Here is a 23,968-nt window from a genome sequence, read left to right as displayed (position 1 = left end):
GTTCATATAAGAGGTCAGTTGAGCTCTTAAAGGAAAGGAAAAATGTATGCCCTTTTTTAGCGTTCAAATATTTTCTTAGGTTGACTTACCTATTTGAGGCTGAAGTTATTACAATTCTACATGATGTACTTGGAATAAATTTAGGCTAACTCTATTTCTCACTGGTTGAATAATACAGAAAATAGAAAACAGAATTCTTAATTCTAGGAATCTATTTTGGCACTAATTTTTAAGTAATGAAATCAACTAATACTCATTTTTTTAAATAATTATGCTTATTTTCTTATTTCCACTTTTCCCCTTATCTTTTAAACAGAAAGACCAGCACAATGATGGACTTGTTTTTAAAAAAGTCTGTTGGTCAGAGAAGTGAAAAATGTGAGGATATTATTTAACTGACAAGAACTGGTTACAGTTACCTTTTCTAGTCTCTCACTTATTTCTTTTTAAAGTTCTTGCTATAGACATATTAAAACTTTGCATGAGTGTTTTAAATTTAAAATCCCTTGATATTTACTAGAAATGGAGTTTTTGGGCTGTTAAAGGTCAAAATTGACAGGGTCCGGAGAAGTCAATGGAGCAGAATGAACTTTAGCTATTCAGCATCCTAAAATTCAAGAATGTAATGTAAAAGGCATTAGTTTTGCCACTCAAATAAGAACATCCCAGAAGATATACACTCTCTAGCAGGTATCAGGTATGCAGAGTACAGAACCTATAGTAAGCACACTTTACCATTAGTACTTATTCCAGGGTGGGTTGCAAAAAAAAAAATAAGCATGGGTGTCACCAAAGTGCCTCTGAGATTCTCTGCCTTATCATTTTCAGAGGATATACAGGAGGACTATTCCTTTTTGAGAACTTATTCATTAGCCTGAACTTTAGAACCCACAAATTGCCTCAAATTATAAAATTTCTTCAACATTTGCAAGTAAAAATGTTTGCAACCTTCAAATGCATAAAAATTTGGTGAAATCCTTTTTCTGTTTTGTTTCATCGTGAGCTAGATTCTTACTTTCCTTATTTGGAAAGGTGTATTTCCAGAGAATGAATCATTGCATTTCAAGGTATTTCAGGATGTCTAGCTGATTCAATGACTACAGTTTCATTGGACCTGTCTTCAGACTGCATCAGACCTTGGAGCAGTGAAGCACAAAGCAGACATACAGGGCAGAGTTCCTTCCTTTCTTTCACTCAAGTAGAAAGAAGAAGGTAAACAGGAAAAAATCAGGAACTTTGCAACACCTAGGAAAACATAATGTGTCTCAATGTTTTTTTATTTTCATTTTTCAGAACCATCATCCTTCTCCTACACTCAAAAATGCAGTGCCCAATGCCATTAAAATAGAATCCAAATGCATTCCTTAGCAAAAAAGATACTCAGCTGAATAATTTCCAACAACAGAAATTTCTAATTTAACACAGCAAATTGAGCCCCTGAGTTTATCATTATCCTTTTTTGAAGTTAATAATTAATCTTTTTTGAAACTACAACAAAATGACTTCCAGATATCACTCATGTATACACTTTCCACCTTCCTCTCTTCCATTTTGTTGGAACAAAATGACATATACTCATACAAAGACTGGAAGAGGATTTAAAAATGGAAGAGAGGGAGGTGGAAAGTGTATGCCTGAGTTATATTTGGCTTAATGATTCAAAGAAAGCTGAAGTCTCAGGTCCTACAGGAGAGGGAGCAGGTAAGAAGCAAGTATATTCACTCTAAATCTAAATATCAGCCTGTGTACATGCACACATGCATGCAAACACACACAGAACCTAATTAGAAGGGTAATCTAAAAGATCCAAAATATGACCAAAAGAGATTCCAGAAAAAGTACAAGAGGCAGAAAACTCTAAGGTATTTTAAGTAGGAAGAGATACAGGGAACGATGTCATTACAGAATCACGGGCAGAGATAAAAGTCAGGTGGTAAACTAAATGATACCCACAAAACATAGAACTGGCAAGATCCATAAGCTCCTACCCCTGTGCTCACCTGTAATAGTCTAGGTCTGGAGCCATGGTCACAACCATCGCAGCCATACCAGCCTCTGGACTTCAGGAAACTAAAAAGTGAATGCCTAAATATGCATTCTCATGATTAGGAAGTTAGATGTTAGACTAAAATGTCACCAGTACTGGGCCATTTTCTTGACACTTAGGATGCTAAAAACTGGAGCCTGCTTCTGCAAAACTCCAATATCAGTAGTCACTGTTAATGGTCAGTTGCCAAGGGAAATGGAATCTACTTCACTTCTGCCATTCAAAATTTTGTCAAGTCAATCTTATTTTAGGAACCTAATAATTACTCAGAACCATAGTAGCTAGGGAAATTGGGAAATATAGTTTCAAGCTGGATAGCCATGTACTTATGTAGAACTTTATTACCAATAAATAAAGGGAGAACAAATGTTGGGGGACAGTTAACTCTGGAAGAATGGAAGAGGTTTGTCCTCCTGAGACATTGAACCAGAGGAACTCTAAATTCAGGCAGGTGAATATGGGAGAATTAAATAAAAATTTACATTCATAACAGTGAGATGCCCAGGTTATTTCCTAAATTTAACTTCCAGAATGCTGGAAGCCAGGTGTAATCCCATAGGAATAACTGGAGTATTGTCACCTGGACAAACTGGACCAAAGGAAACACAGTAAATATATTCATATTTGGGAACCCTAATGTAATGGTCAGGGGAAGCCTACAATTCAACAAGATTTTGCTATACACAAACCTAAGTAAATCGTAATGCCTCACATTTTAAATAGAAAGATATTTACAGACATTAGTAATTTGTTGAATGCCTTGACATGAAAAAAAGAGACCAAAAGAAAAAAGCAAACAACAAAATCTAGTCAGTGAGTATCTAGAGGAAACAGAGACACTATACAGAGCACAAGAAAACTACAAAAAGATGATTAATATTCTCATAGATTTAAAATAGTAAGAACAAAACATAAGCAAAAGTAAGCAATCATACTACAAGAGTGGAAATTAAAAATGAGGTATCTTAAATTTCAAAATTCTTTATGTGTTGGGAAATAATGTTGGATGCAATCTCTCAGAAAATAGAATTTTTTTTAAATGACAGAATAATTTGAGGAAAAGGAAAACAAATTAGAGGATTAATTTACCAGATCCAATGTCTGACTCAGCCAAAATGCATAAAAAGAAAACATATTAAACAAGGCATATGAAATTATCAAATAAATAATTTTTTTAAAATTCCTAGAACTGAAAGACATAGTTTTCCACATCGAAAGTTTCAAAAGGATCTACTAATTGTCATTGTAACAAAAAAAAGATGCACTTAGGCATATTACTATTAATTTTCACAATACCAGCGATAGAAAGATGGTGATGACCACAGTAATAAGAAAGACTAGGAGAAATTTACATGCACTGGATTAAAAAACAGAATGACATATGACTTTTTAACAGGAAAATACTGAGGAGAAAATGAATTCTAAAAAGAATTTAATGTGTAATTAAACCAATCAAGTTGAGAGAAGAATGAACTAAAGATATTTCTGACATTTAAAGTATTTTTTTTATTTTTATTTTTTAGTTTATTATACTTTTTGGGGTACATGTGCAGAACGTGCAGGTTTGTTACATAGGATACACTTGCCATGGTGGTTTGCTGCATCTGTCACCCTGTCAACTACATTAGGTTTTTCTCCTAATGCTATCCCTCCCCTAAGCCCCACACTCTGCTATCTCTCCCCAATCCTCGCACCCCGACAGGCCCCAGTGTGTCATGTTTCTCTCCTTGTGTCCATGTGTTCTCATTGTTCAACATCCACTTATGAGTGAGAACATGTGGTGTTTGGTTTTCTGTTCTTGTGTCAGTTTGTTGAGAATGATGGTTTCTGGCATCATCCATGTCCCTGCAAAAGACATGAATTCATCCTTTTTTATGGCTGCATAGTTTTCCATGGTGTAAATTTTATTGATTTAAAATGCCACATTTTCTTTATCCAGTCTATCATTGATGGGCATTTGGGTTGGTTCCAAGCCTTTGCTATTGTGAACAGTGCCACAATGAACATACATGTGCATGTGTCTTTATAATAGAATTAATGATAATCCTTTGGATATATACCCAGTAATGGGACTGCTGGGTCAAATGGTATTTCTATTTCTAGATCCTTGAGGAATTGCCACACTGTCTTCCACAATGGTTGAACTAATTTCTGCCCCCACCAATAGTTTAAAAGTGTTCCTATTTCTCCACATCCTCTCCAGCATCTGTTGTCTCTAGATTTTTTAATGATCGCCATTCTAACAGGCATAAGATGGTATCTCAATGTGGTTTTGATTTGCATTTCTCTAATGTTTTTTGGCTGCATAAATGTCTTCTTTTTCTAAGTGTCTGTTTATATGCTTTGCCCACTTTTTGATTAGGTTTTTTTTCTTGTACATTTGTTTAAGTTCTTTGTAGATTCTGGATATTAGCCCTTTGTCAGATGGGTAGATTGAAAAAATTTTTTTCTTAGTCTGTTGGTTGCTGGTTCACTCTAGTGAGTTTCTTTTGCTGTGAAGAAGTTTTTACGTTTAATTAGATCCCATTTGTCTGTTTTGGCTTTTGTTGCCATTGCTTTTGGTGTTTTAGTCATGAAGTCCTTGCCCATGCCTATGTCCTGAATGGTATTGCCTAGGTTTTCTTCTAGGGTTTTTAGGGTGTTATGTCTTATGTTTAAATCTTTAATCCATCAGAAGTTAATTTTTGTATAAGGTGTAAGTAAGGGATCCAGTTCAGCTTTCCGCATATGGCTAGCCAGTTTTCCCAACACCATTTATTAAATAGGGAATCCTTTCCCCATTGCTTGTTTTTGTCAGGTTTGTCAAAGATCAGATGGTTTTAGGTGTGGCATTATTTCTGAGGCCTCTGTTCTGTTCCATTGGTGTATATCTTTGTTTTGGTACAAGTACCATGCTGTTTGGATTATTGTATCTTTGTAGTATAGTTTGAAGTCAGGTAACATGCCTCCAGCTTTGTTCTTTTTGCTTAAGATTGTCATTTAAAGTCCTTAAAAGGTCACTGTCCTCAAATCTTTTATAGCCCTCAGCAAGATGCATTAGATTCTACTGCCTTTTGCCTTCCCCTTAAAGTATCCCTTGGTGTGCAGTAGCTGGGTAGTGAGTAGACAAATTTGTGATTACCCTCTGTTAGACAGCATTGAGAATGTCACTCTGTGAATGTCACTCTCTTACAGCCCTGTACATCACACAGATCTTTCCAGTTGTTGAAAGAAACAAAAAATTTTCCAATTTCACACAATGATTTCAATCCTGCAGGTGTCAGACAGCTATATATACTAGTCCGCCACTGTTAGAGGCTGAAACTAGATGAATTCATTTCAGCATGGTTTATTCTGTCCATAGGGTAAACTTAGCAAATAATCCCTTATGGAAAGACATTTACAGTAAAACTCAAAATTCTGTTTCCCTCTCAGTGTTATCCTGTCCCATACATATTATGATCAGAGGTAGGAAAGTATTGGTTCAGCCCTAGCTCATAGAAGGCACTTAACCTTAACCTGTTGACTGGTTGACTGCTGAACTCACTGAGCCTTTTTAAAAATTGAGTCTTGTGTTAAAATTTAAACTACATTTAGATTATTTGTACTTCAACATGAATAAGTGTCAGGCCCTTTCCCAAGGTAAGATAGAGGACAGAGCACGGAGCTTAGTGAAAATTGGGGGAAATGGGCATGCAAACAAGAGGTGAGAGAGTCAGAGACCAGCTTCATTTCTGAAGCTGTGATGGAGAAGCTCAATGGACCTCCATGGAACAAGCTTCCTGCACATGATTAGGAGCCATCCATTGATCCAAAGCAGCAGTGGGTTTTAATTATGAAAATCAATTTGTAGAAAAAACTGTTGAGCAGAGAAAGGGTGACAAACAGGTAAACTAGGATTTGTGTGATTTCCAAATGCTTATTAAACACGTTGCCAAAACTCCCAGAGTGTATAACAACCAGTTGGGGATTACAGCTGGGGATTAATTTAGATTTATATAGAATCTAAGCTTCCATATCAGCCCTGAGGTGCTAAAGAAATAAATTGAGAGCTTTAGAGCCAACCTAGGGAAATGGACTTAATAAACCATCTCAGAGAGGATCTGAGGCTCTGGGATAACCAGATTCTAAATAATTCCTAATCCTTGTATACATTTGATTGTTTACTCAGCACCATGACTCATATCATCACCAGCCATGCTGTGTGAAATGATTCCCTGACCTCCTCCATAAACCCCCCAGGAAGTCATTGAGATTGTCCTATTGGGAGTCAACTGAATATTGCACTTCAGTGTTCTTATCTACTAAGTCTGCTATAATAAATACTGGATATCATAGGAGCTTGAATCAGTTTATCCTAAGTGCTCTCATTTTTATTACTGAAATCTAAAACTGTATTTAGTTTATGGATGCCAAAATGTTTACTTGGAAAATAAAATACAATTTCATAAAAGCTGTTGTCTCTGTGGTTTCTAGCAAAGTACTTGAGATTTATTTAAAATGTCGAGATCAATTCATTGTAAAGAGTTTCCTCCCAGCCAACATGCAGTGAATTATTTAAAAGTTCTGACATCTGAAGCAGACATCTGACCAACTTCTTTCAGTCATTTACAAGTACTTTCATAGGTGTAACCCCAATTTCTTTTGCACTGAATATCTCAATATAGCAAAACATAAAGATCTTGGTAAGACAAACTGTAAAAGACACATATGAGCACTTAAAAGACAGGGAGAAGGGAAAGTAGCTCATGTGGAGTCCTAATTGTTGATTGTGGGCTTTAAGGAAACTTTTTGGAAAGACTGAACTATAGCTATATGTGGTTCTTAACTTTTGTACTTAAATTCATAGTCATCACCCCTCCCTTTCTCCTATAGAATTTCTTCCTCTGGATTGTATCGAATGTTGTATCATATACTGTTGTGTATTGCTCATTTGTTTCTATGAACATTTCTTATCTTTTTAATTATATTTACTTATTCTGTGAATCCCCGCTTATTTGCCTCCATTCAGAGGACTATTTAGCATGTCATAACCACTAAAATATTTATTGTTTAATTGACATCAATGATTGACACCACATAGTACACATTGATGACTGTTCTATTTGAGCTAAGTAAAATTGTTGTGGAATTCACTGCTGAATTAAACTACTGTTTAAGGCTTTTTACCTTTTCTTTCTGAAGTGACTGGTTAGATACTGATGATAAAAAAAATTGACATTTGTGAAAATGAAAAGAAAGCAAACAGTACTGATGACTTCTATTCTTATTGTCACTAATTTCATCTCAGTTTAATTGTTTTGTGATGGAGAGCTATCTTATGTAGTCTTGTTATTTATTGCTGGGCTAAGCCTGACTATGCTTACAGATCTAGATTCCAAATCCATTGTGATTACTGTCTTCCTATTTCCTTGAGCAAATCAGTCTAACCTATTCTGAACTCAGTGTCACCCTCTATAAATTTGGTGGAGATAAGCATTTTTCTTTTTCAAATTTTTTTCTATACTTTAAGCTTGGGGTACATGTGCAGAACATGCAGGTTTGTTACATAGTATAAATGTGCCATGGTGGTTTGCTGCATCCATCACCCTGTCACCGACATTAGATATTTCTCCTAATGCCATCCTTCCCCTATCCCCTACATGCCCTGCTATCCCTCCCCTAGACTCCCACCCCACCACAGGCCCTGATTTGTGATGTTTCCCTCTCTGTGTCCTTGTGTTCTCATTGTTCAGCACCCACTTATGAGTGAGAACATGTGGTGTTTGGTTTTCTGTTCTTGTGTCAGTTTGCTGAGAATGATGGTTTCCAGATTGATCCATGTCCCTGCAAAGGACAGGAACTCATCCTTTTTTATGGCTACATAGTATTCCATGGTGTGTATGTGCCACATTTTCTTTATCCAGTCTATCATTTGGGTTGGTTCCAAGCCTTTGCTATTGTGAACAGTGCCACAATGAACATATGTGTGCATGTGTCTTTATAATAGAATGATTGATAATCCTTTGGGTATATACCCAGTAATGGGATGGCTGGGTCAAATGGTATTTCTATTTCTAGGTCCTTGAGGAATTGCCACACTGTCTTCCACAACAGTTGAACTAATTTACACTCCCACCAACAGTGTAAAAGCATTTCTATTTCTCCACATCCTCTCTAGCATCTGTTGTCTGATTTTTTAATGATCGCCATTCTAACTGGTGTGAGATGGAATCTCAATGTGGTTTTGATTTGCATTTCTCTAATGACCAGTGATGTTGAGCTTTTTTCATGTTTGTTGGCCTCATATATGTCTTCTTTTGAAAAGTGTCTGTTCATATCCTTCACCCACTTTTTTCTGGATATTAGCCCTTTGTCAGATGGGTAGATTGCAAAAATTTTTTCTTATTCTGTTGGTTGCTGGTTCACTCTAATGATAGTTTCTTTTGCTGTATAGAAACTCTTTAGTTTAATTAGATCCCATTTGTCTATTTTGGCTTTTGTTACCATTGTTTTTGGTGTTTTAGTCATTAAGTCATTGCTTATGACTATGTCCTGAACGGTATTGCCTAGGTTTTCTTCTAGGGTTTTAATGGTGTTAGTTCTTATGTTTAAATCTTTAATCCATCTGAAGTTAATTTTTGTGTAAGGTGTAAAGAAGGGATCCAGTTTCAGCTTTCTGTATATGGCTAGCCAGTTTTCCCAACACCATTAAGTACAGATCCTTTCCCCATTGCTTGTTTTTGTCAGGTTTGTCAAACATCAGATGGTTGTAGACATGTGGCATTATTTCTGAGGCCCCTGTTCTGTTACATTGGTCTATTATCTCTGTTTTGGTACCAGTACAATGCTGTTTTGATTACTCTGTAGCCTTTTAGTATAGTTTGAAGTCAAGTAGCATGATGCTTCAAGCTTTGTTTTTGTTTTAGTTTTTGCTGAGGATTGTCTTGGCCATGAGGGTTCTCTTCTGGTTCCACATGAAGTTTAAAGTGGTTTGTTTCAATTCTGTGAAGAAAGTCAATAGTAGCTTGATGGGGATAGCATCAAATCTGTAAATAACTTTGGGCAATATGGCAGTTTTTATAATATTCATTCTTCCTAACAATGAGCATGGAATGTTTTTCCATCTGTTTGTGTCCTCTCTTATTTCCTTCAGCAGTGGTTTGTAGTTTTCCTTGAAAAGGTCCTTCACATCCCTTGTTAGTTATATTCCTAGGTATTTTATTCTATTTGTAGCAATTGTTAATGGGAGTTCACTCATTATTTGGCTATTACTGGTGTATAGGAATGCTTGTGGTTTTTGCACATTGATTTTGTATCCTGAGACTGCTGAAGTGGCTTATTAGCTTAAGGAGATTTTGGACTGAGATGATGGGGTCTTCTCAATATACAGTCATGTTTTCTGCAAATAAAGGCAATTTGACTTTCTCTTTTCCTAACTGAATACGCTTCATTTCTTTTTCTTGCCTGATTTCTCTGGCCAGAACTTCCAATACTATGTTGAATAGTAGTGTAGTGGTAAGACAGGGCATCCTTATCTTGTGCCAGTTTTCAAAGGGAATGCTTCCAGTTTTTGCCCATTCAGTATGATATTGGCTGTGGTTTTGTCATAAATAGCTTTTATTATTTTGAGATATGTTCCATTGATACCCAGTTTGTTGAGAGTTTTTAGCATAAAGGGCTGTTGAATTGTGTCGAAGGCCTTCTCTGCATCTATTGAAATAATCATGTGTTTCCGTTTTTGGTTTTGTTTACTGATGGATTGTATTTATAGATTTGTGTATGTTAAACCAGTCTTGCATTTCAGGGATGAAGCCAATTTGATCATGATGGATAAGCTTTTTGATGTGCAGTTGGATTTGCTTTGCCAGTATTTTACTGAAGATTTGCTCATCAATGTTCATCAGGGATATTGGCCTGAAATTTTCTTTTTTAGTTGTGTCTCTGCCAGGTTTTGGTATCAGGATGATGTTGGTCTCAAAAAATGAGTTAGGGAGGATGCTCTTTTTTGTATTGGTTGGAATAGTTTCAGAAGGAATGTTACCAGCTTCTTTGTACCTCTGGTAGAATTCATCTGTGAACCGTCTGGTCCTGGACTTTTTTTGATTTGTAGGCTATTCATTGCTGCCTCAATTTCAGACCTTATTATATTCTATTCAGCGATTTGATGTTTTCCTGGTTTAGACTTAGGAGGCTTTAAGTGTCCAGGAATTTATAATTTATTCTAGATTTACTGGTTTATTTGCATAAAAGTGATTGTAGTATTCTATGATGGTAGTTTGTATTTATGTGGGATCGGTAGTGAAATCACTTTTATCATATTTTATTTCATCTATTTAAATCTTCTCTCTTTTATTCATTAGTCTGACTAGTGGTCTATTTTGTTGATCTTTTCAAAAAACCAGCTCCTGGATTCACTGATTTTTTTGTGTGTCTCCTTCAGTTCTGCTGTGATCTTAGTAATTTATTGCTCCTCTAGTTCTTTTAATTGTGACATTACGGGGTCAGTTTTAGATCTTTCCATATTTCTCATGTGGGCATTTATTGCTATAAATTTCCCTCTAGATACTGCTTTAAATGTGTCCCAGAGATTCTGGTATGTTGTGCCTTCATTCTCATTGGTTTTGAAGAACATCTTTATTTCTGCCTTCATTTCATTATTTATCCAGTAGTCATTCAGGAGCAGGTTGTTCAGTTTCCATGTAGTTGTGTGGTTTTGAGTGAGTTTCTTAATCCTGAGTTCTAATCTGATTGCACTGTGGTCTGAGAGACGGTTATGATTTCCATTCTTTTGCATTTGCTGAGGAGTGTTTTACTTCCAATTATGTGGCCAATTTTAGAATAAGTGTGATGTGATGTTTAGAAGAATGTATATTCGGTGGATTTGGGGTGAAGAGTTCTGCAAGTGTCTATTAGGTTCACTTGGTCCAGATCTGAGTTCAAGTCCTTGATATCCTTGTTAATTTTCTGTCTCATTGATCTGTCTAATATTGACAGTGGGGTGTTAAAGTCTCTATTATTGCGTGGGAGTCCAAGTCTCTTTGTAGGTCATTAAGAACTTGCATTATGTATCAGGGTGCTCCTGTATTGGGGGCATATCTATTTAGGATAGTTAGCTCTTCTTGTTGTATTGATCCCTTTACCAGTATGTAATGCCCTTCTTTGTCTCTTTTGATCTTTGTTGTTTTAAAGTCTGTTTTATCAGAGATTAGGAAAAGGTTAGATGAAATCCTAACTGTAATAACCAGCATAGAGTAGAACATAAATGACCTGATGGAGCTGAAAAACACAGCACTAGAACTCTGTGAAGACTGAAGATCAACTCAATGAAATAAGGCAAGAAGGCAAGATTAGAGAAAAAAAGGGTGAAAAGAAATGAACAAAGCCTCCAAGAAATATGGGATTATTTGAAAAGGCCTAATCTACATTTGATTGGTGTACCTGAAAGTGACGGGGAGAATGGAACCAAGTTGGAAAACACTCTTCAGTATATTATCCAGGAGAACTTCCCTAACCTAGCAAGGCAGGCCAACATTCAAATCCAGGAAATACAAATAACACCACAAAGATATTCCTCAAGAAGAGCAACCCCAAGACACTTAATGGTCAGATTCACTAGGGTTGAAATGAAGTAAAAAATGCTAAGGGCAGCCAGAGAGAGAAGTCAGGTTACCCGCAAAGGGAAGCCCATCAGACTTACAGTGGATCTCTCGGCAGAAATGCTACAAGCCAAAAGAGAGGGAGGGCCAATATCCAACTTCCTTAAAGAAAAGAATTTTCAAGCCAGAATTTCACATCTAGCCAGACTTAGCTTCATAAACGAAGGAGAAAGAAAATCCTTTATGGACAACCAATTGCTGAGAGATGTTGTCACCACCAGGCCTGCCTTACAAGAGCTCCTGAAGGAGGCGCTAAACATGGAAAGGAACAACCAGCACCAGCTACTGCAAAAGCATACCAAATTGTAAAAGCCATGGACACTATGAAGAAACTGCATCAACTAACAGGCAAAACAACCAGCTAGCATCAAAATGGCAGGATCAGATTCACACATAACAATATTAACCTTAAATGTAAATGGGCTAAACATCCCAATCAAAAGACACAGACTGGCAAATTGGATAAAGAGTTAAGACCCATTGGTGTGCTGTATTTAGGAGACCCATCTCATGTGCAAAGACACACATAGGCTCAAAATAAAGGGATAGAGGAAGATTTACTAAGCAAATGGAGAGAAAAAAAAAAAGCAGGCATTGTAGTCTTTTTGAAGTTCAGTGGTACAAGTGGAAGGTTATTATATTGGTATATAGGTGTCATGAAGATTTGTTATATAGATTATTTTGTCACCTAGGTATTAACACTACTACTGGTTAGTTTTTTTTCTTAATCTCTCCCTCTTCCCTTCCTCCACCATCCAGCCTCCAAAAGTCCCCAGTGTGTGTTGTTCTCTTCTATGTGTCCATGTGGTCTCATCATTTAGCTCCTACTTATAAATGAAAACATGCAGTATTTGGTTTTCTGTTACTGCATTGGTTTGCTAATGATAATTATTTTTTCATGGATGCATAGTATTCTATGGTGTGTATGTACCACAGTCTACCACTGATGGACATTTAGGTCTTTGCTATTGTGAATAGTGCTGCAGTGAACATACACATGCATGTGTCTATATAATGGAATGATTTATATTCCTCTGGGTGTATTCCAAATAATGGGATTGCTGGATCAATGGTATTTCTGTCTGTAGGTCTTAGAGGAGTCTCCACACTGTCTTCCACAATGGCTGAACCAGTTTATACTCTCACCAATTGTGTATACGTGTTCCTTTTTCTCCAAAACCTCGACAGTGTCTGTTATTTTTTGATGTTTTTTTGGTTTCTGAGACGGATTCTCACTCTGTTACCCAGGCTGAAGTGCAGTGACATGATCTCAGCTCACTGAAACCTGCACCTCCTGAGTTCAAGAGATTCTCCTGCCTCAGCCTCCTAAGTAACTGGGATTATAGGCATGCACCAACACACCAGGCTAATTTTTTTGTATTTTTAGAGGAGATGGGTTTCACCATGTTGGCCAAGCTGGTCTTGAACTCCTGACCTCGTGATCCACCCACCTCAGACTTCCAAAGTGCTGGGATTACAGGCTTGTGCCAACATGCCTGGACTTTGACTTTTTAATAATAGCCATTCTGACTGGTGTTAAATGGTATCTCATTGTGGTTTTGATTTGCATGTCTCTAATGATCAGTGATGTTGAGCTTTTTTTCATATGCTTGTTGGCTTCATGTAGGTCTTCTTTTGAGAAGTGTCTGTTCATGTCCTTGGTCCACTGTTTAATATGGGTTTTTTCTTGTAAATTTATATTTCCTATACATGCTGGATATTAGACCTTTGTTGGATGCATAATATGTACTTTTAGTTTTTGCATCCAGCTATATTATGTGAATAAAATCAGGTGAAGCTTTTGAAAGAATTTTGAAATGTTAGAAAGAGCCTCATTTTTTATATACCAAATGAATATAATCATTGTGTTGTGTTTTTTAAAACAGCGATCAATTAGAACTGCCATTATATCCTTTAGCAATCAAAATATTGTAGCTCTGATTTTTAAAAGTAAATATAGACTGTTCATATTATAACTTATTAGTACTACCAGCTGTTGTTTTAGGTAGTAGGTTAATAGCATTCGAGAAGGAGTAATGTTTTCTTCTTCTCCTTAGTGTAGAGATTATCATAATTGATTGTGCCGTGTTCTTATATGTTCATACATCCTTTATTCTTCTTGTGCTCATTTTCTTTTGCCAGGACCTGTCTCCTACACAGCATAACTTGGATCTACTGCTAACATTAATCTGTTTTAGGAGAATGAGTTGCTTTTAAGAAAAAGATAATGAGTTTGGCTCCAAGGTGCTTTCCAAATAAAATCTAAACACTTAGTTTAGGGCTTTAAAGCTTTTTCCTAACCTACTTTCCCCACCTTAATGCTCATTCTTACCTCACTGGATAATCCTATTATATGGTTAGAAACTTTACAGTTTTCTTGTTTCTAACCCTTTGATTACATTGTTTTCTGTATCCATTTATTGAAGCTGTACACGACTTTAAATAACATCTAGTCCATGAAGGCTTTGTGGCCCTCCCACTGCAAATACTTTTTTTTTTCCTATACTTCTGCAATTTTTGTGTCTACTTTTCTGAATGGCATCTAGCCTATTCTGTTTTATACTTTTTTATTACTCTATGTGTTGTTCATGTATTGAATTTTTTTTACTTCTTTTATTTTCTGTTTCTGTATCTGTTGACAAAACTGTGAGCTTTTTAGGAGTGCTCTACTTTTTATATTCACATAAGTGTCTAGGAGGCTCTTATTGGGCAATAAGAAATATTCTACAGAAATCTGTAGAATTAAATTGAATTGTTGGGCCACACTTACAGAAATAGGTATCAAACTGAACGTTTCATAGAACTGGACAAGTTTAAAGAATAAATTTATTCCAATGTCAGTGTCCTGAAAAAGAGTCTGTAAGTGTGACTGGAAGGGAAGAATCAAGCTGTTTAACCAATAATACTAGTGCATTTGGATAGCATGCTTGGCTAGAAATCAGCAAGCAGATATCAGAGACATTGGGAGTCATGAAATGTTGTCCTACAAAGTTAAATAGTTGATTAATGTTTTTTATATACAGGACACACATTTAAAGCTTATGGTTTAACAAATGTAAAAGGAGTGCACTAGCATTTGGGCAGGTTTTAAAAACAGACAAGGTAAATCCTGCGTGCTTGAAATAAAAATTGTATTACATAGTTTTCTTGGCCCTTGGTTTAGGGAAAATGATCATATTTGAATAAGAATTTTCAAGGAATGCTGTTTAGAAAGAAATCAATCTTGAACAAATATTTTCAGGTAGTACCATACCCAGCTTTGGTGTTTTCTTTTTAATTACTATTACATGAAGGGAACTTTTCTAGGTTATAACATTTCCTAGCAGCTGGAATCCTATGAAGGCCACATCTATACAAAGAAATAGAGGTGTTACCTTGAGCAGTCAGAGATAGGCTTCCTGAGCCTTTAAAATTTCTTTCCATGTATTTACATTTCCCTGGCCTACCTGATTCATGTGCTCTGTATTTTCTTCTTAGATTATTAAAACGGGAAGAAAGCTTCACATTCATTCCGCGATCTCGTGAAGAGCTTCCAGACAACTTTCCAAAGGAAATTCCTGGGATCTGCTACTTCCTGGAGGTAAGGACTGGTCCAAAGCCACCAAAGCCTTCTCTTTCTTCGTCGAGAATAAAAAAGGTTTCCTACAACATCGGCACCATGTTTCTCCGGGAGACAAGCCTCTGAGACCTGCTGCAGATCAAAGACTCCTCCAAAAAGCACAAGCCCAGAACATGGGTCACCACAGGAGAGTGGAAAGAGATTGTGTCTCTTTCATTGCTTTGCTGAGAACAACCCACAAAATTTCTGTATTATATCAGGCAATAATCCTACTAAAAGGTAGAGGTGACCGCTGTCAATAAAAAGCCGGAGGATGAGGGAAATAAGATGTGTCCATTCGTATGAGTGTTTTTGGTCATATATATATATATTCATATATTTTAATTACAAGTGTGGGCCACCTTTCAGAACTAACCAATAAATAGATTCCATGTTTTCTCGTTTATCATGCATACAAGTATCTTTCCCTATATATTTGTACCACTTTTAAGAGCCAGTTTTGATTATATATTCCTACATTTAGTAAGCTGGTGAGTGAGGAATATTTTCTAATTTTCTTTTTCTGAACAGACATTTCATACATGTATCATGGCAGTGTGGTAAACTTCTCAACTGGAAGAATTGTAACTCGGCAAAATATTTTAGGGATATTACCTATTTTTATACATATCTCTTCTAGATAACTACATTTCACACAACATGATTAGAGTTTCAGAATCTGCTTCTGTATCGTTAATATATTAGATAATGCAAACCTATTAATCTCATATAGTTTTGCTTATTTAGAGAAATTAGTGCTTGGACTGAGAATACCTATAACCAAGGATTTCAGATACTGAGAAAGAATTATATGTCTGCTTAGTAAATAGTACCTTATCTTTTAGATTTAATTAATGTAGCATGGAATCCGGAGGAAATGGAATATCCTAATACCAGATATATCTGTAACCAAGATTAAAGAAAGGTCTTTTTGCCACCTTCTAACAAACATCAGTTAAAATGAAATGCTTTGCTACATTGGACCCTTTTCAACTTAGCACTTATAAATATAGGTAGCTTTTGCAACACTAAACTGCATTGTAATAAACGGCATTCAACTAAATGACAGGTTAGTTACCCCCTTCCTCTTCTCCAGTTGATGCCTCCTAAGAGCTGACTGCTATTCTTGAGAGCAAATTCCTGGATACTGGCATTAGTGACAAAGAAGTGTCAGGACATTTTGCCAAGAATGTTGTTTCTTCTTGTATGAGACAAAGCAAGGAAACCTCTGTATTTTATGGCTTTGAAGTTTTAAAAAATGTTCTGCAGTTTGATTGATGTGGCTTTTAAATTCAGTGAATCGCCTTCATGAACACTGAAGTAGGTATAATCTTCAGAACTAGGAATCATTATAGTTACAGATAGGATTCCATTGCATGTCCCGCTCAAATGAAGACCTGTTTCCATTGAATCAATACTGCATGAAAATGTTATTACTGACTCACTAAAATTAGGAGCACCATGTGTCCAGAGTTTTTCTGTTTTGGATCAGTTATAAAATCTAAGTTTCTATTGAGGTTAAGAAGCTGGAAGCATTTGTTTCCTTGAAACCTTGGAGAGGTCATTTTCTTAATCATTGATAGCTTATGTCTACTGAATACAAGATATTTCTTTTCTGTTCAGGGATTTTGGCTGCATTATGGTTTGGTTATAACATAACTCAGTTAAGGAGTATATTTACTAGTTTCCAATGTAGTCTGTGAGGCTTTTTTAATTTTTTTTTAATTTACTATGTGTGTGACTATAAGGCATTTTTAGATATGCAAATATTTGTTATAATCATGATCCCTTTTATAATTTGAGTTATTTTCTTGCCCTGGGGGTTTACAAGGACATGAGTGTAATACTCTTTATGTGGCTAAGACATGAAATAGACTTTGAGCTCTAAACCTTTGCCTGATCCCCCTCTTCTGTGGGCCTATGTCTCTGGACAATGGGGAAGTTTACAGCCAGTATGGACAGAGAGCAGGCTGGGAGCACCTCAGTCCTCATGCTGATATTAGAAAATGCCTAGCAATGTTAATGGGCTCCTTGTAGCACTGAAGCATGGGAGAGAACAAGCTCACTGATGTCATTTATGCCTATTGTCTTCAGTAACTTAGAACTTAATATGGTATATTAAATCAATAAACATGTTGGTGATAAACAACGTATTTTGTAACCATTAGGCTGGAAGGGACTTCCAGGAATATCCAATCTATTTCTCTTGCTTTTTGTAAAGATTTGTCTAAGCAACTACTCTAAACACATAGTTATTCTCTCTATACTTAAGAATATCTATGGGAAGCATATTTGAAAAGCATCATTGGAAATCCACTTCATTACTAGTGATAGGCCTAGAGAGAAGCATTGTATTTACGTATCTTAATTTGTCAGAAGAATCACAAACTCTATATTAGTTCATATGATTTTACCTAGAGAAGTATACATTTACATTGCCACATATGTCACGATGAAGAACATGCCAGAGATTTCTTATCTATCCCCAACAGGATGTCAACTGCGTCTTTCACACATTATATTTAAGTGCATTTTCAAAACTATAATCTGAGATAATGGTCCAAACTGTTATCATTTTGCTAATCTATTACAGTTGATTATTGTAGTTACAATGTTGCTGTATGTGTTTGTGAGGTACTATATAAAATGTCTGTTCATTCAAACTTCAAGCTGGAAAAGAATTATATTTTTATTTGTCCTAAACGATGCCATCTACATCTCTTCTCTTAGGAATTGTGACTGTAACAATGTAGTGGCATGTGTTATTTCATTTGACTTATATCTACACAGTATTCTCACTTACAAACTATTACCAACAGCATGCATTTTAGTATGGCAGATAAAAAGAATTTATGTGATGTTCCCTTAGAAACCAAATGCTATTAAATTGGAGAAATGGTTTTAACCCACTCTACAAGAGACACTTTAAAATATAATTTGGCACCTATAGTTGTTGTTGTTGTATTTTAATATTCTTTTAAGCTGCTATTTTAAAGAAGGCACCTTATAACTAGCCATTAGAACCAAAGCATCACACTGGCATCAGGATTATTTCGATGGAGATAATATCATCATTTGCAAATAAATCAGTTATCTAACAAAATGAGAATCCCCCAATATGTACTCTGAATGTACACACCTGTATCTTCTTTGTAGACCTTAATAATTAGGTAACATTGGCCATAATAAAAAGTAATAATATACCTCAGAAACACAGTAGTTGGATCTCTTGTCTATATAATGTAGAGAAGGGGAAGAAGACAGTTTCCAGGTAACAGGGGACCCAACTGCCTACAAACTGCCTCTATATTCATCTCTTATTCTATATTTTAAATAATTTCAGATTTTCCTTTTAACATCTGATTTTGTGTGGAATCAAGTGAGCTTTGATCTGGGACTCTGAGACAGACTTTGATACCTGAGATTGAGAGTGGGTCCATAGGTTCAGCACTTCAAATGCTATTTCTCAGTCTCGCACGCCTTCCTCTTGTCCAGTGACAATGGTGTCAGGACACAGCGTTTAGTGTGAATGTGCATGTCTCTCCTAGAAAAGCAAAGCAAAAGAGGGGAATGACAACTTAAAATCTCATTCACAAGGGGAGCAAGGCTTTCAACTTTCCAAATGCCTCCAAAAATTTCCAGCAATAAAGCAAAATTAAATTGATAGATACAAAAGGCAAAGCCATGGAGAATTCTGAAAACCCCACTAGGCTCTGTGTTTTAGACAGAATCATATTGCTGCTGGATGAAACTACATATGTGAAGTTATGAGGCATCAAGAAGGAGCTCAAAATTATGACCATCATTAAATATATTTGTTCAAGTTTCCTTGGGTTACTGAATTTCTGGGGGCAGGTGATGTGGATGATTAAAGCAAAAAGTAAAACTTGTACACACAGGTTTCTGTCTTGACACTTTGAGAATGACTTAGCCCATTCTAGACCCTTTCTTACTCTGTTCTGTCGCCAGAAACCATCTCACCCCCTCAAGCCTGGCCACAGCAAACAGCATGCTCTCTTTACTTCTGAACCCAGAATGGCTACACAGAGTCACTGGTGCCTCATTCAGGCAGCTAGGAAGGACCACACAAAGTCAGACCTGAGTAACAAGTGTAGTTATGAACCAGATGTGCTGGGGCACAGATTATATCTGCAGCTTCTCCCTCTGCTCTTTCTTCAAAACACAGTCTGATTCAAAGCATTTCATGCAACTTTGCTGAATGTTCCTTTGAAATTAATTATAAATGACTCTGTATAGCCTTTGGATGGTACCAGATGCCTTTCAGCTGACAATATCTCGAAACTCAAGTCCAAGAACTGAGCCCCATATCTCTAGCTTGTTCCTACTATTAGATTACATACATCTTCAACTAAAAATTATGTCATTTCAGAGGCTTCTATAAGCATAGTTTGATATAGCCCAAAAATCATGACACATATGGGACTGAATTATTAAAGTTTAACCTATTTCTAAATGATTTCTGGACAGCTCTTGATATGAATATTCCTAAGCCACAACCAGCTGGTTTAACATACACATAAATGAAAAAAAAATTATTGTTAAATGGGTAAGTTGACCCCAGCTATGGACTCAATTTCAAGATCTTCATGGTGGTGAATGAAGAGCAGACACTAATATTATATACAGAATAACATAATCTTGTCAGACTATATTGAGATAGTGTGCAAAATTCCTTCCTCACACTTGATCCAAATAATTGAAACCTACATATTACATATCCTTTGTTTTCTTCCTTCCTTTGTTCCTTCTTTCCTTTAATTAAAATAAGTCATTGATACATTTATAGCATAGGAAGTATCACAGCTAATCTCATATTCTAAAATAGTTTTATAAAGTGATTAACATTTTCAGTTTGTGTATGTGTGTGTTTATGGAATGTAAGTGATACATCATTGAAAGAAATAACTTTCTCTGGAAGGAGTTGGGAATGCAGAGAAGCTTGTGTCTTTATTTCTAATGTGTTATAACCAGATCAGGGTTTCAGTTAAGCACCTCATTGTCATTCCATCTTTATTAAGAAATGACCTAGTTAAGTGGTTCAGCTGATCTGCTTGGAAGTATCTGGCTGGCTTCATAAGAATTCCATAGGGAATTTTGGGACTACAAATGACTAGGCTTTGCCTTCAGAGATTGGGATTCAGTAGGTCTCAGGTAGGGCCTAGGAACCTGTGTTTAGTAAATCACTCTAAGTAATGCTAATATACAGCCTGACTTGGGAATCATTGAAAAGTATTCAAATAATCCCAATTACTAGGAGTAAATACAAGTTGATTGGGATAGTAATGTTATTTCATTTGTAGTTATTTTGAAAAGTTAAATACTCTAGGCCTCATACCATTATTTTTTTCATAAATTTTAATTTTAGCTTTGATTTCCAATTTGTGGTTTTCTTTCTGAGCATAAATCTTCAAACTTAGAGACAGATGTCAACACTGATAAGCATGAGGGATGAATATTGCTCACTATAGGGCTATTAGGCATACTAGATACAGCACCATTTTCTTAGTTACTGCCAGAGCTGTGCAGTATATTACAACATTTGCTAATCCTCACCACCGAGGTAAAAACTATGACCTTTGGGACACAGAAGCAAATGTCAAAGAGACAGCCTTACTTCTGAATACTTTGATTTTTATGTTATGAAAAGACACCAACTTAATACTGAGTCTCACTGTGTACTTTTCATATTGAATTGTACATTATCTGAAAGTGATTTCCAAGCAATATCTTATAACGACCTTTCAAGCAATAATTTAAGCCATGGTGATGATGCCATATGAAGCTTGCACTTCTTTGCATTTCATAGAACCTTTGTGAAAACAGACACATGTTTTATACAAGCAATAATATAGCTGGTGTGGACTTTTTAAAGATATTCATTATTCTTTAGCAAAATGAGCAGCAAGTGATGACTCGGATTAAAAATATCTGAGCAAATGACATGCTTAATCTATCTCAGAAGTTACTCATTTGCAAACATGCTATAAAGTGATTAATATACATCAGATTATTTCTGGTGCATAATTTTAAAAATGGCTATCAAAATATGATTTCTATCCCTGTCAAAGAGATTTCTGTATTATTTGTAATGTTGCCTAATTTTTAGATCTTTGTAGTATACAATAGTAAAGAAGAATTTAAGGATGGATAAATGAGTGGAAGTAAAGCATAGGTTGGAAGAGGGGATTGAGAAAGTAGGGTTTGCAAAAATATAGATGGGTCTCGGGCAGATTAATTCAAATGTTGGTTTGATAAGGTCTTAGAAGATGAAAGAGTAAAGATAAAAGAGCTCATTATCACTGTTTTCAATGATAGCTATGCAAATATTTGGTAAGTAGGATAGTATTTTGACTTCAGAACATGACTGGCTGAAAGTTGCCTGTAGTACAATTAATAAATGTCTGAAAATGATTATTCTATAATATTGACAAACATTAAAGCTTTTAGATTTTCAAATGAAAAAATCATATTTTTAGTCTTCTTAAAATACAATTTTAATAGAATGTGGCATAGTCACTGCTAACCAGGTCTTTAGTAGTTAAATTTACTTCTCCATCATTTGGAATAATGTATGAGCATTACATCTAAAATCAACTGGTAAATTTATGTTTACACTGAGCAATATCTAAACATCAGATTATTATTTAGCATATAAGCATTCCTTAGCATTTACATAAGATGACAGCTCCTATTATTGCCTAGCAAGGTAAATTCTCCTCTAAACATCAATACAAACACATTTGAATGGTGGGTGTGTTTGGTAGCATTTTGTCTTTACCTTCCTATTACTCATAGCAAAACTTAATTTAGCATCTTCCTTCCCACAGTATGGAAAAATTCCCTATCAAAAGCAAACAAGATTGTTGATTCACTGAGGTTATGACAATTATCCTCTTGAATATCACTGGATCCTTAAATCCTTAGTAAGAATGCTTTTGAGCTTAATAAATAATGGAAAACATTTAATTTGAATCTATTAAATTACACTGAATTTATCCTTCCAGTTAATTCATCTAGTTGCTGATCTGATCATTCTTTATATTTGACAAGTACTGTTGCTTATTATTTTAAAGCAGAAAAGAAAAACTTAATGGCAAGTCTGACTAATAAGTTTGTTTTTGATTCTTTTGATACATATTTTTAAAGTGAAGAAATCCCTTTATATTCAGTCTTCCTCTGTGGACTTTTCACTATTTGCAGATAAAGAAGGAATTCTACTTAACATATTTTCACTGTACTCTATTAAATGACATTAAGCCTATATCTAACAGGAAAGTAATTAGTGGAATAAAATCAGGAATGTGCAAAATGGTTTCTTTATACCACCTCACTTTCTGAAGACAATTCACTGCATTTTGCTGCCTGGCATTTACACATCAGACTCAGGACAAAGGGACAAATGGAGTGAGGAGTGGGCAGGTGCTTTAGATGAGATGATGCAAAGAGAGTTAATTTTTTCTTCAGGATGATGTAGAGACTCTTAAAGAAGAGGCAATTTCTATAGCAAACACCTGTGGTTTAAAAGCCAAATGATTTATTTGACTACTGGTCACTCATGTTTAAAAAAAAAAAATAGAAAGACAGAAAAAGAGAAACCCTTCCCAAGCCATTTTTAGTTTTCCTGAGGTAGTTCCAAGCTCTTGGCAGCTGCACATCTCAGCGAAGCTGGGATAGAAGCTTACAGAGCTACAAATAGATACTTTCTGAAGGTGGCAGAGAGAACTAGTCTTGGTTACAATGAGGAAGGTAAATGAAAGTGTCAGAACATCTGGATTGAAGGAACAAAGGAGGCCAAATACCAGCTCTGCCATATGCCACAGAAAAGCCTGCTAAAATTAGCACAGAAAAACAGACTAACAGTATGCAAGTGATATTAAAACAATTATTTTTCCTTTTATAACATGCCTGGCTGAGCTAGCATTCAGTGAGAATAATATGCCTTTATCTCAAGCACCATTAAAAAAAAAAAGCAACTGTTGTTGTTCTGACATTAAAGAAATGTCATATTCCTTTAGTTGAAAAATTTAATCACAAATAATAGGAAATATTTATTTTGTTCCCTGAAATTTGTAAACTTCTTTTGGGGGCTGTGCTCTATGCCATAGTCTTCACACACTCTCAATCTGGGTTTAGCTGCTAGCAAAACAGGTGCTACTTTAGAGCAGAAAGATGTCCATCTGTCCCTTAGAGAATGTGCTAGAGCATTTGAGCTGGAAAGAGAATCACCCCACAGCATTTAATGGCATTCTGTGAGAGACATGAAGATTCTAGTCTTCTAAACTTAAAAGTGGTTAGGTACTACCTTAATCATCAAAGATTTTTCACTTACAGCTAGTGCTCGACTTATGACCACGGTCGGGACCACAGACCGGTCGTAACACGATTTGGTCGTAAGTTGAGTAGGCTATATGTATAGTTGAAATGGTGCACGCGGAGATGGTAATGCTGCCGGAAGCTGGTCCGCACTGTCCTACGCCCAGCTGGGCAACATTTGCGCTGCCAGACGCGGAGCAGCCGTGGCTAGCGATTGTGGTCGTAAAGTCGAATGGTCGTAAGTTGCATAGGTGGTAAGTCAATCAATACCTGTGCATGTAACTGGTTAATTAGTGCAGAGTTCGCTTTGAACAGAAACTTTAAAAGGAGGGAACAAATCCAAACAATTTTTATACAAAATTATCAGCTAGA

General features: G+C 35.9%; 1 protein-coding gene across 3 annotated transcripts in view; it reads left to right on the top strand.

Annotated features, from left to right (window-relative positions):
* GUCY1A2 (guanylate cyclase 1 soluble subunit alpha 2) overlaps positions 1 to 23,968 on the top strand; it is a 364,637-nt gene that overhangs the window by 297,213 nt on the left and 43,456 nt on the right. For 2 of the 3 annotated variants that reach the window (XM_037745199.1, XM_017547043.2), the window contains exon 8: positions 15,142 to 15,244. In XM_037745199.1, coding sequence (XP_037601127.1) covers positions 15,142 to 15,244 — 103 coding nt within the window. Of the gene's footprint in view, positions 1 to 15,141; positions 19,088 to 23,968 lie in introns of those variants that run through there. The other variant, XM_017547042.2, reaches the window with a different exon arrangement.

The sequence above is a fragment of the Cebus imitator genome, unplaced genomic scaffold, assembly GCF_001604975.1.
Source record: "Cebus imitator isolate Cc_AM_T3 unplaced genomic scaffold, Cebus_imitator-1.0 Scaffold194, whole genome shotgun sequence".
Lineage (NCBI taxonomy): Eukaryota > Metazoa > Chordata > Mammalia > Primates > Cebidae > Cebus > Cebus imitator.
This window is presented reverse-complemented; position numbering and strand designations above follow the sequence as displayed.